The sequence below is a fragment of the Pelmatolapia mariae genome, linkage group LG3_W, assembly GCF_036321145.2.
Source record: "Pelmatolapia mariae isolate MD_Pm_ZW linkage group LG3_W, Pm_UMD_F_2, whole genome shotgun sequence".
Taxonomy (NCBI): Eukaryota; Metazoa; Chordata; class Actinopteri; order Cichliformes; family Cichlidae; genus Pelmatolapia; species Pelmatolapia mariae.
Window position 1 is genome coordinate 78,220,764 of NC_086229.1, and position 17,251 is coordinate 78,238,014.

Here is a 17,251-nt window from a genome sequence, read left to right on the forward strand (position 1 = left end):
GCCCAGAGGGATGAAGTATTAAGTAAGAAGCTGTGGTGCAATGGAGTAAAGCCAATGAACTTTTCACCTGAGAGAGTAGGGTTTGAACTCCTGGTTGTTGGAGGTTGCTGGTATTCAGCCAGTAAAATTGGTCACAAAGATATATAACGCTGCACCAAAAACCTAGTAATTGCTTTGATCACTAGCAAGTTGCCGTGGTTGTCTGTATTCTGCATGCAAAATGCCAAACATTCTCCAACCACTTGCCAAGTGGTGGTTAAACTGCAAGAAGTGCAGAACAGTCCAGAAATGGAAAATGTTCCCCTTTGAACAAAACCTTTGAGTTACCGCTGGCGCCAACAAATCTCAAAAGCTTACTGTTCCCCATTTTTGGTTAGTAGTTGACATATGTGCACTATGGCCAACCCAGTTGCAAGGAGGTTTTTTGGTAGACCACTGTATACCTCTTTGCAAACAAATTTATCTACCAATAGCCAGCAACCACTCACCAACCGGTCAGGGAAAGGTTTACAGTGGGTCGCGAACCAGTCTCTAGTGTGGCCTAATTTGTAGTGCAAATGCCATTTCCTGTCCAGTGGGAGAGGGAAGATGCCTATGTCTATGTCTGTTATGGTGCTTTCGGTTGGTTCAGCTTTTCTAGATCTCTGCCTACTGCAGCTTTTAAGAATTGTTTAATGTGATAAATGAGCATTTAAATTGGTTTCACAATCATACGATATGCAAAATCACATAAATAGACGAACTTATCGGCAATGGGAAAATAACCGAGTGCACCCAAAGCTGTTTTCTGGGGTAATTTTTTATATTTTATTCACTAACTTTGCGATCTCTCTCCTGTAGAATTCCACTCAGTAAATAATTCACTTGCAAAGAACATTTGCTGAAAGGGGCAACAAGGTGATGCCTCTGCCCTCTAACGATAGTACAGTGGCTCCACTACACACGTTAACATGACAATCACTGCTTGCATTAGCTGATATTCTAACAGATCCCCTAACACCAGCCTCCAGTGCATGCCAATCACTGCTGAGATCTCATTTTGCTGTTCAGATTTGGGATGTGGAAAGTGTTTTAGATTAAAATAACACCAATCCCACGCGTGATTCAAGCTTTCTCTCCCAGTGTCATCCATATAAAATACCTGACTAAAAAGTCTGTCCTTCAAGCCGAATATGTGAATCCCCGATCCAGCTCTGGTAGGCTTTCACACTACTGAAGGACCCGTAAGCAAGACAATGAATCCCCACTGGCTTCACAATTGCTGTTCTTGAACTCGTGCACTGACCTACATATGGAGAGTATTTTCCCGTGGGCATCAATAAAGCAGCACAGTATTATCTTCTTTTTTTTCACAAGCAGCATAAAACATGATTATACAAGTTGGTGTTTATTTATTCATGACATTGAAAGAGAGTGACCATGTGACAAAGTCAAAGACGCAGCATTGGGAGAGCACTTCGTGGCAGAGTCCTCCACGTACTGTATCTGTTAAAAAAACGAAAAATTTTTACACTGTGTCCTCGCTTCATCTTTGTCCATTAAAATTAGAAGTCACTCATTTTTCTCTCCTTTTCTCGCAAACTTCAAGAGCTCCCCACATTCAACCTTATCATTCTCAAATTCAATTAGCTTCAATTCTGGGGTTCAATTTTCTGCCAGAGCCTTGGAAATATCTTACAGATTTTATCTTCACTACCTCCAGCTCCCTCATCAAGCAAGGTAAAATAACTTTAATTGAAACCACTTTTGATTGAAGTGACATTTCTACCCTTTAGTAACACCACTAATGCCTCTTCTCAGGACGGCGTATCGTTCCCCAGCGAAAAACAGCCAGTTAATTTAACAAGAAAGCTTATTCTGAACATCGTTATGTGTGTAGTTTCATTATGTCAGACGAGCTAATTGTGTTCAAATGTGCATTAATACTCTTTGCTTTGAAGTAAACTATCAAGTAAGCACGTAATAAGAAAGGATTTAGAAGCCCAACTTACAGAGCATTTAAGAACTACAGCAAAAATCATACGTCTCTATAGAAAGCATTTTTTTTACTGTCCTAAATTGTTTCAGTGGTGCAAACAAACCAAGAAGAGAACAAGCCATGAATTTCTAAAAACTGAAATGTAATTATAGACTCAAACACAAATAAGGACAGTATATATATTGCAATTTCAAATCCATGTCAAATGTAAAGGGTCAAAGGCATAAAAACATATCAAAGCATAAAAATTATACAATAAAAAAAATGTTTTTCTCATATTCAAACAAACAAGCAACCTATTAGAAATACACAGAGAAATGTGAATAAGAAACAAACTTAGGCTATTGCTAGGTGTAATCGCTTGCAAGCAGGGTACTGGACAGGAAAATCGCCTTACGAATGTTTTGGTCAGTAGTGCATTCTTATTGTAGCGCGTTATTTGTTTAGAAGCTGCCAAGTCCTTCACAAACAATTGCTACCTGATCAAGTGGCAGCAAAAATTGATAAAAATGTGGCAAAATGTGGACACAACTAAACACAGTGACACTGAAGACCACTGAAACCAATAGGTTTCAAAAGCCACGGCTTTTATTTTGAAAGTTAATGGTGCGTCCATTTGCAGTTTTCATTGCTCTCTTCACAGTCTCACAACCATATAGCAAATAGTTGGTGAGTAATAACAGACCAATTGGCATCTTCCATGGAAACACTGACACTGTGGTAATCTGCTGGTGACCAAAGCAATTGCAAAGAGGTTTTTTAGTGCAGCACTATACACCTCTTCTAATATGCCAGTTTTTGTGCAGCGACAGCAAGCAAACTCACAACTGGTAGGGACTACGCATTTTCCCCTCTGGAGACGAGTGGTTATCAGGGGGTCACTGAGGAGTCTCTGGGCCTGTGTTACTGCGGTATCTTATTAGCAAACTGTTAGCCAATGTTACAGAGATATAAGAACAGATCAAACTCTGCCTTAAAGGTGAATACAAAACAAGAAAAACATTATGACTTAATATCCGTTCAGCTTATTTTTGTCCACTTAATAATGCTCGTGTGTTCCCTCAGTCATAATGTCTATGTTCATTTTTCTATAGAAGTAGGAAATCAAACCTCCCTTTTCCTGCAAGTCTCTGCAGCTGCTGCTTTGTTCACGTCATACAGTTTGCATTAAGGCTGGGATTATGCTCCCGTCTGGAGAGCCTCAGACACCATGGTTGAGTAAGTTGTTGTTAATACACTGTTTTGCAGTCTGTGTGCAGGAACCACGTGTTGTCGGTGCCTCTGCAGTGCAGAGTCCTTATAGACGTAGTATACAACGTTGGCACGGAGCCTCATGTTCACCCTCTGATGACGACATTTATGACCCCGGCAGACTTGTAGGCGTGGAAAGCATCATTTCTGAATAGGAGAAAACCTACACGCTCAGACTTCATGGGGGCATTTGCAAGGTAGTCTAAGATGAATAGGGTCCTATAATGGAGTGGCTCAAAGATCTAATACGGGGATAAAAGTCAAAAGAATATTAAAAATTCAGAGAATTTCCATTGTGTTTTTAACTGAAGGAGCTGAGAAAATACACAGAGATCCATTTGAGGGGCATTTTTTCATCTTTATGTGATTGGACAGTTAAAATTAGACAGGAAGGTGGAACGAGAGCGTGGGAGAAGACATGCAGCAAAAGGGTCCCGGTTAAGTCTTGAACCAGGCCGCTGTGTTGAGCCTTGTTGAGCCTCGACCAGGTGAGCTAAATGGGCCCCCAGTCAGATGCATATCTATATAATTATGGTTCTCGGGGCGTTGATGCATCATAGGCTACACAAAAAGAGTCCAAAAAGAAGTAGTTCCCACCCTGTGCTCCTTCATAATCATTTATAGTAGGCTGCATCTGAATAGCATGTATAAAAATTAGTCTTCAGTACAAAATTCACTTATTAAATGCAAATACTCCATTTGAACTTGGATGGATTGTTGTTGGTCAACAGGCAAGAACTACATCACCTTTGTAGCTACTACATTATTCAGCACTAACATCAGCTGCAATAGCCAAATTAATTTTTAGCAAGTTATTAAAAAAAACAAATCTAAGAAGTATAAAAAAGTTTTAGTGCTAATTAATAATCAATCAATGATTTAATTAATAAACATGCATCAGTTTTGGCTTTTTTTTTTTAAACATAACTGTGAGTCTGGCCAAGTTTATCAAGTAAATATAAATGAAGACTTCAAGGGAAAATTACATTGAAAAACAGCTCACAAATGCACGTCATCCTTCATCCATTTATAGTCGAGCTTGTATAAAGCAACATCCCAACAGCAGCAGCATCATTTCTGCAGGACACAGGCCTTTTTTCTTGGCTATTCGTAACAAGAGTAATATACTTTTGATTTGATGCCAAGGAATGCCGTGCCAAGTTAGTTAGCAGCATCTGTAATCTAGCTGTGAATCTAACAGAGGATATGTCTGCCAATTGCGGCATCATAAATACACGGAATATGATTTTCGCAGTCAAATTGCAGGGAAGTGAGTCTACGCACACACATACACGGACGCACATGCACACATTTTCCACTGTCGACCATTCAGGTTGACAAAATGTAAATAAGCCAGTGGCTTGATGTGGTATCAGTTGTAACAAGGCTCCCTTTGTGAGCTTTCTAAACAACCCCTCTGGGCCCCTAAAGCTGGACTCTGTTAAGATGGGACTGTGATGTCTGTGGGGGCGGCAGCTGAGAAGTCTGGCCTGCGCCGATTGGCTCAGTCCCCTGTGAAGGGAGGTGACATGACAGAGTGCTCAATTAGCCATCTGGTCGCCCACGGCAACGGTCACAAAGTGGTCCCCAACAAGCAGTGGACAGTGGGGTAATCAGAGGAGCGCGGTCACACACATGCACGTACACACCTACACAAACGAGCGCGCACAGAGCAATGAGGTAAGCGATAACACAAATGCAGAACACGTGCAGGAAGAGCCTAAAGGAACACCTAAGTCAGCTAAAGATAAAAAGAGCCAGAGGTTTCCTCAGTGTATAAACTTATAGTCATTCTTAGGATTAAAGAAAAAGACACTATTGTATTTATTGAGCTGTATAGCTGGAGGCCATGCTCACACACACATACACAAAACACACACAAACACTTTTTTAAAATTAAAACCATTCACAAACAGACACTTCACCTTAATTTACCCAAACACTGAGCAGCTTTTTGCGACCTCCTAAGCCTCTTACTGCCCTGCGTACAGTCAGAGGGAATTGGTCGAAAACATAAACAATGTCAACAAGGACAGAAAAAAAAAAGCTGCCAGTCCTGCATTGAAGCTAACAACGGGGTGAAATAGAGACGCGAGTTTGATTAGTGTGTGTATAGATATATATATATATGTGTGTGTGTGTGAGTGTTCCTTTTATTACCCACACTGAAAAGTCTGCCAGATAAATTTTTAATGTGACGCAAGATTCAGGGCATCAGGGACGATAGGGCGACAACAATAAAACTTCTTTGCCTCCAAATCCATGGTGTGTCATTTAAGGAGTGGAATGATGCCAACAGTAAGAGGCATTGCTGTACGGCTCGGTTTCACAGTACAACAGCCTCCTGGGTGGAGTGAAGAGCCTCCATAAAACACTATTTACATGTTTACATTGTTCTGCTCACAGTTGTAGGCATTAGCTGATGCCTAGCAGGGCGGGTGTTATGCAACAAGATGTGCAAGTCGTTTCGTTAAAACTGTGAGCTTAAAGCCAACATTTGTACAATTTTTATGGGGTTTAGCATTTTACAAATAGTTCAGATGGCAGGGGTTTTGTGTTTACAGAAAAGTGCTGCAGTCCTGAGGAGAGCAGGCTTTTCTTTATGCCACACTTTGCACTGATATTATCTGCTGGAGGAGCTGCTTTAACAGTTGTATTATTTAATATTTCTATAACCGGTCAAATTGCTCTTTCAGGCTTAAACAAGTTACACGTAATGCTTTTTAAGACCTTTCTAATATCACTTTGAATTAAATTTATGCCCACAGTTGGTGTGGAAATATGAATAAAAACATGCACTCTCTAAGTGAAAACACTGTCTGTTTGGTAAGATCAAATACACGTCATTTTAAAAAAAATGTAAGAAAGCTGCAGCCCAATCTGAAACCTGAAAATCTTTGGAGACACCAACCACTCTTTCATTGCAGTCTTACATAATTGAGACTCGGTCTTCTCTGACATCTTTCCTTTAGTCTCACGGCAGCCACGTCACTGCATTTGAACACTTTCTGTACCAAGCACCAGATACAGGACACCCTCTGGTTCAACTGGGGTCAAATAAACAAAGAACAACATGCAACTTAAATCCTTCTAAAATTGACATTTTGGGAAACCAGATGTCCCTCTGTATGTGAAACTGCACGGCACTTCTTCTCCCCTGCCCTGTATCTTGAGACAGTGTCCCATTATTTTTGACTGGTTCTGCAGGACATGCACTATTTTCAAGTCTGACTTTTACCTAATGCACATAATGGGAAGGCTTTTTATTATTTTGTGAGTCAAGGTTAGCTTATCTAATGCTATAGCCCTACTGAAACTGAAATATAATTTATATGACCACCTCACAGCATTGTTAACGTGTCCCACATTATCCCACATTTAGTTTGTTGGGATCGGCTCACCCTAATGACGTCTTACGGCACTGTCACCTCACGGTAAGAAGGTTACTTGTTCAAACTCTGGCTTGGTTCTTTCTGTGTAGAGTCTGCATGTTCTCCCAGTGGCTACACGCATTTCCAGCATGAACGCAGACATGCAAGTTAGGATAATTTATGATTCTAAACTGGCCATGAATGAGAAGGACTTTACAGAGTAAAGTACTGTCTGAATTTATGTTTAAATGCGGGCTTTGAGTGGTTAGTAAGACTAGAAGGAGGACTGTAGAAATTCTAGTCTATTTGTGAACGAGCGCTCTTCATTTCCTATAAGCTGCTAGATAATAACGTTACATGAATAGCTATTATATCTCTTAGAAATGTTTCTACCTACAGATCTACAGAATTCTGCAAAAAACGGACCAGCGACTGTTCATTCAACAAAAGACGTACTTGAAGATTTTCACTCCATGACTCTGAACAGAGAAACCTGCACTAGAATAAGCAACTGGTATGCCCAAACAAATGTGAGGTAGTAAACTTACTAGCTCAACAAGGCAACATTTGTCAATGAATGACCCCCTAGGAGTAAGTACTTGGCGACAGTGGAAAGGAAAACTCCCTTTTAACAGGAAGAAACCTCTGGCAGAACCAGGCTCGGGGAGGAGCGACCATCTGCCGTGACCACAAAGCCATTTTTCTGGTAGGTTTCACTCTGACAAGTGTTCTGTTAAAAATCACCAGAGTCACTCCCAGCTGCAGTAAGACCTGCCACACACGTCACGCATTGTATTCAGAGGGTGAATAATGCAGAGGAATATGCGATAAACACTAACGGCTTGTTATGCTGAATGTTCTACCTGGTCTCAGAAGACTTGATTGGCCAAACCAGTCCTCCATGTCTTCCATTTAAGCCACGGGCCTAAATATTGCACCACTACATCAGTGCTGCTAGGTAAATCTCGCCTGTCACACTGATGATGTAGAAGTCTCAAAAACTCAAGTATCAAATATAATGAACTTGTCGTTACAGGGTTATAGATGGACATACAGCTGCACTGCCCTCAAACACATAAGATGGCACACAACATTACGATAACACCCCCATGTGGCTTTTCAATCAAGAATGACTTAAATTGCTGTAGAGGTTTTGACACCAACTACTGCTGCTATAAATTATCTTTAACAGTTTCATCTATAAAGGTCTCCTGGAGGTAGAGATCTACCAGACATGAGGTTTATACAGGAACTTAGAAATATACAAGAAATCATCACGGGGAAAGCCTTTGACTATAAGGAATAGAGGCATCAACGAAGCTGCCCTCGGGGAGTTCCTAAAATGTGAAGAGACGCTGCCACGGAAAGCTGCCATTGGCTTTTTAATAGAATCCGGGATGGTAATGTGCACAGGAACGTGCTCCTACAGTGTCCCGAGGTGCTTTGAGGCGAGCAGGTGCGAGCATGAGAATGAGGTCCGTGGAGGCCCCCTCCTTACAAACACGCAGAGAAAGGGAGCTAATGAAGTGGCCATGCTATCTGCTATCAGCAGATGTCCGATGTCCGGGGCTACAAATTAGCCGCTGCGGAGGGAGCAGAGTGTGGAGAAGGTTTTGAGAGAAGCGGGGCTTGCAGCTTTGGTTTTTTGTTTTTTGGGGGGCTTCACCACAACCTGGGATAATAGAGGGTTTGTCCTTATTCTTATTTTCACCAACTGGGAGTGCAATTCACACTGTGAACGGAGACAGCGGCGATGTTTTACACACACAACAAGAGGCAGTCCGATTTGGAGTTTAGTTGTTAGGAGAAAGAATTCTTCAGGGTGCCTGTTTATTGCTGGCTCATTCCAGTCTGACACCACGGGGATAGCGAGTTTTGGAATAGACCGCGTTTGTCTGGTTTACAGCACGACGTGGTGGTCGAATAAAGGCCTGAAGGTCACTCTTTATGTGAATTTGGGTTTTACAAGATAAGCAAACGGGCAGAAAAAAAAATTTGCTCACAGCCAGACATAGTGGTTTGCTTCTGCAAATGCTTAAAATACCTATATCTGTCCTTGCATGTGTTCAATCGTTATCCTGCTGGAAAATTCAACTGTAAGGCTGAGGTCTTTTCAAACTCCAAACTCGCTCTGAACTCAGTTTTGCCCTCAATATTGGCTGCTGTGTTTCTCCTTTTATTCCTCCCTCTGTCAACTCCATGCTATACAGTAGGGATGGTGTCATGTGGGTATTGAATTGTTCCCGGAATCTGCCAGACATAACGCTGCACACAACAAATGAAAAAGTTCATTTTCTGTTTAATCAAAATTTTCACGAGTCTGCCTGCAAACTCTGGGGGCCCACACGCACAAAAACAATGCAGACACTGCTTTCTGCAGCTTTGTGGGATCTGACAATGCGTCCAACAGTAGGAAAATGTCAGAAGAGGGAGTCCGGACACATTTTGTAGTGAGGTTTAATCTTTTCACAGCACAACTATTTCTTTTTCTTTCCATCACATAAAACAGCAGGACAGTCTCCTCTCTCAGCCTTTTATTTGGAATTCTTTACTACCTGTAGGCACCTGTGAAACCATGATGAAAAACATGTTTGATCGTGGCTGTAGTTTGTTTACTAAATCGACCTTTACACGCAAGTCTGTCTCTCACTTATTTGACATTTCCAGCCTGTCTGCGGACTGCATATGTACAGCAGATCGTCACAAAGAGGTCCCAGTCCCGCAGCGTCGCTGGCTACATCCATAGTGAGCCAAATTGAAATCAAAAGCAGAACCAAACACATGCACGATACAAATGCTCCATATAAACCTTCGATCTCACTACAATGGTAGGAAAAAAAACTGGGATTATGATTCAAAAAAATAAAACTCAACAACTAGAATGTGTCTCACATCATATTTCTGCATTATTGTTCTCCGTGTGTCTATCTGGGTTCTCTCCGGGTACTCCGGCTTCCTCCCACCGTCCAAAGACATGCAGTTAGTGGGGTTAGGTTAACTGGTGATTCTAAACTGTCCAAATGTGTGAGTGTGAATGGTTGTATATCTGTGTTAGCTTTGCGAGAGACTGCCGACCTGTCCAGGGTGTAGACTGCTTCTCACCCTATGGCAGCTGGGATAGTCTCCAACCCACCTGCAAACCTGAATTGTAGAAGAGGATGGATGGATGGATGGGTGGATGGATGGTGTCACCTTCACTGCGAAAGAACTGAGCAATGTGTGCAGTGAGAGGCTACACACTCTGCTAAAATCATAAAGCCTGCATAAAAGTCCAGCCACACTAAAATAACACAGGTTGCCAACCTCCTTGTGACCAACTACAAATAGCTGCCACAACTGGTTGTCCAGAGGTTGAATGTGCAGCACCTTCAATCACAAAGTGACTGCACAGGTGGTTCCCCGCGAGGTAGTCTGACTTGAACAGACAGCATTTAATTGTAAATAATTTTATTCGCCATTAAATCTATAAACACTCAACGCAAACACTGGAATCCATCTGAGTCAGCCCGTTCCAATGAGCGTAACAGCTCTTTACACCAGTGGACTCAACTGGTTGCCATCTGGTTGTATACTGGTTATATTCCTATATAAAAGCAGGGTTGCCTACATCACTTTGCAGTAAAATCTCCATCTTGCAGAAACTACGTCACTATTTGTGGAGGAATTTCTGAGTTTCTAAATCTATGAGGTTCTGGTTGAAGTGTGAATGTCAGGAGCTGATGCCAGCTTTTGCGCATGTCGACAGCAACAGATCTGCAATTTTCACTGATTTGTCACTAACGGATTGCATTCAATCCCCAGCTTGACCCACTTACATCACAATCTGACTGATAAACAGACCGACAGGCCATAAGATCACAAGTTCACTGCACACAGTCGCCGTAATTCTGATCATGCTGCAATCTCCAACCACTGTTTTCCCTGGTGTGACTGTAGCATTAGATGGACACTGAGATTACTAGTTTCAAGCCATATAAAATGTTTACTTTGTATAATACCCACTCGAGTTTTAAGGGTTGAGCATACTTTGTGATTAAACTATACCATAAAAGCTACCACACATATGCAGTGTCCTTGTTCCTCACTTCTGATTGTAAAATACTGAGAAGATGGCATTTATATTCAAAAACTGTTCTCATGTCCATCTTTTATATACAGCCTTAGGCTAAAATTCTCACACTACACAAGTGTGAGTTTATTTTGCATCAAGTACAAGATGCAAGAAGTATGCAAATTGACACCCAGCCTAACTGCTGGGCTGAGCTAGGATCTAAACTTTGATCTCCTGCAAAGAGCCACATAACCACCACAGCCTCCACATCTATACTTTCTGCCTTACTAAATAAAAGGCACACTGCTTCCTACATTGGTACTGAAAGTTGGTATTGAACATAAATCATGTGGCTGCAGAACTGTCAAATATAAATGTAATTTCAGGGGATACTGAGCTGCTATTTCAGGATATTAAGAAAAGATTGTGGTACCATGTTGCCAGTTTCACATATATAGAGACATTTAGTCATCCTTAAGGTCTCTGTTCTGGCTAAACTTTACGTTTAGGAGCCCCTTCCTTGTCTCTGTCATTTAGATCTAATTTCCAAAGTGCTGCAGTGGTGATTGTTCCCTTCGTTACAGCCAAAGAATAGAGTCAGTCTGCAGGAGTCATATTTTTGGTTTTCAGTAACCTCCCTGGCCCTGGACCTGCTTGTCCACAATAGATGTTCAGTTTATTCAGACAGGAAAACTCTGTTCATACACATCTACCTGTTAATGATGAAGCCCTGCAACTCGCATGCACATAATGAGCACACAGACGTGGCCTTTCTACACGTTTCAGATGGACAGTACATCTGAAGCGTGCCGCAAGAATGCACGCGCGCATTTATCTGCCCGTCCGCTCGCACGCTTCGCCAGCACACCTCCAAGTAATGGCCGTTGCCACAGTAACCAGGTGACCCACGCTAGCAATTAGAGAGTCCCTAACAGGCTCGGTGCCGGCAAGTGCACACAGATGCGGCGCATACATTATGTAAACTACAGTCCCCGCGAAAGTCTCCCTCACCTGCCTCAGCCAACAGCAGCCCCGCTCGCGCCTCTAATTTAATACGTTCTTAACATCGGCAAAAAAAGAAGAAGAAAAAAACCCACATCCATCACGAGGAAGCCACACGACACAGCACATCTGTGGCGTGCCTCCAAACAAGGGACATTAGGTGGGTATTACAAAAGGTGGGTGCAGGGGGGCGGAGTAGATAGAGGTAGAGATGGAGAAAAAGAAAAAGGGAGAGAGAACTTAAAACTCACCAGCTTCATATTTGTGGGTTTTTCTGTCTTTATTTCCTATTCACGGCGGAGAGGAGGGAAAAAATAAAAACCCCCACTGTGCTTTTATGAATGTGGCGGCACAGCGGTGAGTATGGGCTTTAAACATGATTGGCTTGTTAAAGTAGAAGGGATAGGGGCAGAATATATGTGGTGCTGATGGTTGTAAAAGTCCAACTTGCACACCTGGTTTAAAGGCCTTTTCACAGATTTATGAGAACGTGTCAGCTTTTTTCTTTTCTTTTCTTTTTTTCAACTTGTGCAAAAGAATACATGAGTTATTCTTTCTGTTGGCTTGGCACCTCAACTGTGTTGAACACTGACCATGGAAAAGTTTCCAAGTACAACTCCCGTTCCCTTCGTTATTGAAGCAAAACGAGTATGCGCAGCGGAAACGCGCTTTTCGGATGCTTTAAAGTGAGAGGAGACAGTAACAAAGTTGCTTACCGCACAGTTTGTTCTGGTGCAGGAACTCCATCTGTAGCTTCTGGCCAGCGCGCTGAGCCAAGAGGTACGGGGTGGAGTAGGTTGGATCCCCGGTGGCGCACATAACATCTGCCCCGCTGAACACGAGCGCCATGGTCTGCAGCACATCAGAGGACACCACAGCTGCACACAGCGCCTTCACACATAAAAGAAGATACAAGGGCCCGTGATGAGCTTATTTGCGAGTTTCGCTGACATTTTATTTGCAGTTTCGGCGTGTTTGTGAATCAGATTCCCGAGGCTCATTTTTAGTGGTCGCAAATCTCATTTATGAATGTCCACCTGCCACTTGCCATTTCCTGCTGTGATAGCCTAATAAAAGAATGAAGAAGTGGAGCAGCAGCTCATTGGATTTCTAAGTAGCTTTCTGTAGCTGGATTAATACCTTTAAAAAAAAATCCCAGACAATGAGGCAGTGAAAAAAAATCTCTGGAAATGTAAGTATGGCTTCACTTCTCTGTGTAGGAGGAGCAGCGTGGTGTTGCTGCGTACGTGTATGCGCGAATGCCAGGTTGATAGAGGACAAAGAGTCTATAAAGCGGCGTCAGAAAACCACATAAAGTTACGAATTGAGTTCCACCCGCTGATCTCAAAAGAGAAGTTAAAATGCGATCAAACTTTAATACTCCCAGTGGGAATCATTAAAGCTCAAAACCCTGAGCTAAAAAAAAAGAAATATAGCAAATAAGAAGAGGACAAATGGGCCATATTAAATATAATGAAACTAACAATTTTCACAAAGAGAAATGTGGGAATAAAGACATGAAACACAACGAAGTGAGCTAAAAGTACAAAAGAACAGCAGCAGGCTGCGATGAAGCAAAGGAAGACAGAGTGAATTTCCTGCAGGAAAACAAACCAAGCATGGAATATATAATATATATATATATATACACATATATATATATATGTATGTAGGAAGCTGATAAATGCAACCATGTAATCTGTGCATGGATAAACAGAGCATGTATTAAACATTCAGGATGAGCCTAAACAAAGAGTGCAGTGTGCAGACGGGTAATAATTAAAGGAAAATCCTTGACCCCTCCTCTGAGGAGGATCTGATGCTCTGTTTGAGCACCCTCGATGCCCTCCTTTAGAGTGAGGGTCAGCGCGAATCAATACACAGTTGTTCCGGGTGATCACCTTGATCCTCTGATGAACCTTTTCTATCCTGTTGGAAATGGTCTTTTTCAGGACTCATCGAGGGGACACAAGAGGTCTCCGAATGGTTTGGTAAGTATGAAAATGATGTGAGTCACATGTCACGGCTTTCTCAGTCACCAGAATTCAACCCCAGAACTCAACACAGATGGGAGCTTTCCATCACTATCAAAATGACAAATAAGGAGTATCCTTTGGAGGAAAGGTGTTTCATCACTCCAGCAATGCAAAAGAGACCTAAAGAATCAATGCCAAGGCAGACTGAAGCGGTTCTGGTGGCACAGAGTGAGGTTGGTTTTTCCATGAATTTTATACATTTGTACGCCTCCACCAGTCACTATGAAACTTCAATAATGCGCAGCGTTCTCCAACTAAGAGGCACAAAGCTACTTCAGAGGAAACCTATGAGTCAAGATGCATGGATGGATGGATGGATGGATGGCCAAAGAAGAGTTTACTTATACCAACATCCTAATTCTTATTCATCCAACATTCACCTTGTATACTGTCCAAGTGTACCATTTATGACTGATAAACTGTGGGGTGTGTGGCCGAAAAACAAAAGAGAAAAATGAAACATGAAATTCTATTTCTACTCAACAAACAGATTTAAAAAGAAAAGAAATGAAATGCAGCCTCTCAGTTCAGCCACAATGTTTTTAGCTCCTCCCCTTTCAAAGCCACTCTCTTCCTTAAGCCGACCTTTTTTCTGCTTGCTAAATAGCTACTTAGCTATTAGCAATTAGCTTGTAGCCACCTTAGCTGCCACATTAATCAAAATATGTTGCGAAGTCACCAGAAGTGCAGCACAACAGACAACCTAACCATATTGTGTTATTGTGTTGTTGTTGTTTTTGCACTACCTATGAGAATTTTAATATATGTTATATACTGTATAACATTTGGAAGAGTTTTAAACTCTGCTAAATCACTCCTGACACATCCCCGAAGGGATTTTTGTCTCACTGGCCAAGCCACGATGCAAACCACTACACTATACACAACTGAAAAACAGTGTTGTCACTGATGTTTTTGTTCTTTTCTTTATAAAAATAAAATGCATATAAACATAACCCTGCTTCATAACAATACAAAGCAGGGCCATTATATCAAAGACATATTTCCTACTTCGATGCAGAGAAACAGTAGCTACACTGGCCCGGACACAAGTAATACCTCAAGTTGGGATAGTGAGTCAGTGTAGCATCCAGTCTGCCCCCGGTCAAGCATGAGAAGCAGTAGTACTGCTGCCCAGATATTGTATTTTTTCATATATAGACCATGACTGTGACTTCTTGTCAACCATGTTGAACGACAGGCAGAGAATGAACAAAAGAGTAAATGCGACGATAGCTGGAGGCTTTTGACAAGCGACCATTCGAGAGAATATTATTAGGAGAGCCAGCCAGCTGGGCTTCCTTTCTCCGCTTATGCTTCCTGGCACATAGCTTGTGATGTCCCCTCTCCAGTCCACCAGTACAAGATAAGGCCGGAGATCAGTGGCTTGGTTGCTCCACCAAGCCAAAACAATGTAGCTTCTCCAGCAGATCATAATGACAGCTGATTGGTAACAGTAGCGGTGTGTAGTGATGGAGGACATCAACACGGGTGGTTTCAAGAGATTAACTAAAGCCTGACAGAAAAACAAAAGCAGCTCCACTTAGAATTCTATTACACTCCATTCTAAAACAATACCAACACCTTTTAAGGTAACTTATTTAACGTATTGCACTTTAAAGAAAAGTATCTAAAAGCCACTAAGAGGTTAAACAGAAGGAGGCAGTTAAAACTAATTCCTGTGAGTTTCACTTTTTCTTCCCATCTCCTCCTGTGAAGCCTTAACCTTCATTTAAATACAGACTCAATGTTCTTTAGACCCTGCTGACATCAAACTAAATGCGGTGTAAGGTAACGCCACACTGGTTTCACGTAAGCCGGGAAGGTAAATAAATACATTTCCTCTATACACTCTTCTTTACATTCCACCTTTAACAGCGCCTATAAAATGAAGAAAGACGTACTTATAGAGCAAGTATGGTGTCTGGCCATGCAGACATACTTTGTTAGAACCATTAACCTGTTTCACAAAGTGATCCCGCTAAGATAAGCAAGATAAAAGAGTCTGAAGAATACAGTCTGAGCAGGGAAAATATTTTCTGTCTATTTCAATCCGTCCAGTCAATTGATGTGACACCGTGCACGATGACCCGCAACAAAGGGGATCAACGGAGGAGTCGAGTGGCAAATAGCGGAATTTCAACGAACAACCTTTCCTTTCACTGGGCTTTGAGCCGAGTCAGTAGGCAGCATCGATCCGCCACAAACAAGCAATATCCATCTGAAAGTGAGGCACGCCGAGGCTTGTGCATATACACGCACAAACAAAAGTACCCGTCGATATAACCTGGCCACCCACACAAAGGCCCTGCACTGAGATAAAGATGTTCAAATAAGCGTGTTCCCAGAGCTGTGCCAAACAAAAAAAAAGAAAGATATCTTCATCAGTAGCACAATAACCAAAAATTAATGTGAAGAAAGATTTAAAAAAAATTATAATTACTTTAGCACGTGCACACACACGCGCGCCTCTTTGTCTTTTTCCCGCACACGGAAGATGGGGTCAGATTATGGCAAAATAGTCCCTTGCAACTTGGCCTTATTCTGTATCGTCTCTGGAAATGACCTTCCGTGTCATAGCAATTACCGTGGCCACAAGAGGGTTAGCGTGTGCGAGGGTGTGTAATGATATAAGAAGCTCCTTTGACACCACACTCTCTAGGTCATGTGGTCTGCGGAGAGTTAGTGGAGGTCACTAGGATATGAGCTTCTAATGGAGGGGAAATGGGACTGAGAAAGAGAGGGAGCGGGATGAAAAGTATGCATTAAATGAAGAGGAAAAAAAACGATGGGTTGCAAACAAAAAGAATCCCATCGCAACACACACACACACACACACTGCTGGGATTATGTAAGGGAACATATTGACGCAGTCACCTATAAATCACTACCTTTTTTTTACTTCATTACCTGAAATGACACTTTAAACGGTGATTTGCGGCATGTGCTGAGTAAATCTCGTGACCCCTGAGCCCCATAAAACCTGTTGAAATGCCATCGCATGATTTAAAAAAAAAAAAAAAAAAAAAACTGCTTGAATGTCAACAAGGAAACTGCTAGTATTATTGTCTTTGTCCCGAGAGGAGTCCCAGAGGAAAAAGGTTTTATATAGCTTTTATTATTTCATATTCGCGCTTGTGTTACAGTAAGTAAATGTGACACAGAAGTGGAACAGCGTGTCCGATGAGATTAGACTCAGTGTCCTTGTTTATGTTAAAAATACTGGGGTTTTTTGGTCTCTTTTTTTAAACACGTTGTTTGTGATTCATTAGTTTGTGTGGAGATGTATAGAGTTTCTTTGGAGAGTTTTTAGTGTTTTAGCGCACTTTGGCACACATATTTTACATCTGTGGGTCACCACAGTGGATTTTAAGTGAAAGAATTAACATGTGATTGATGTTCAGGCTTTCAGTTTTAATTTAAGTGGTTAAACAAACCCCAGTTTTATAAGTACCCAAGAATAACTGGACATACCAGCTTCATTTACAATATAAGGATTGCTTTTAATGCTTGAATAAAAGTCAAGAATTGTGTTAATTGTGTTAATGTCCACGTACTTATA

At 41.7% G+C, this 17,251-nt stretch overlaps 1 protein-coding gene across 2 annotated transcripts in view; it reads right to left on the reverse strand.

Moving 5' to 3' along the window:
* The window catches only part of arap2 (ArfGAP with RhoGAP domain, ankyrin repeat and PH domain 2), a 158,976-nt gene that overhangs the window by 64,986 nt on the left and 76,739 nt on the right, over positions 1 to 17,251 (reverse strand). For both annotated transcript variants that reach the window (XM_063469944.1, XM_063469942.1), the window contains exon 14: positions 12,370 to 12,544. In XM_063469944.1, coding sequence (XP_063326014.1) covers positions 12,370 to 12,544 — 175 coding nt within the window. The remainder of the gene's footprint in view (positions 1 to 12,369; positions 12,545 to 17,251) is intronic.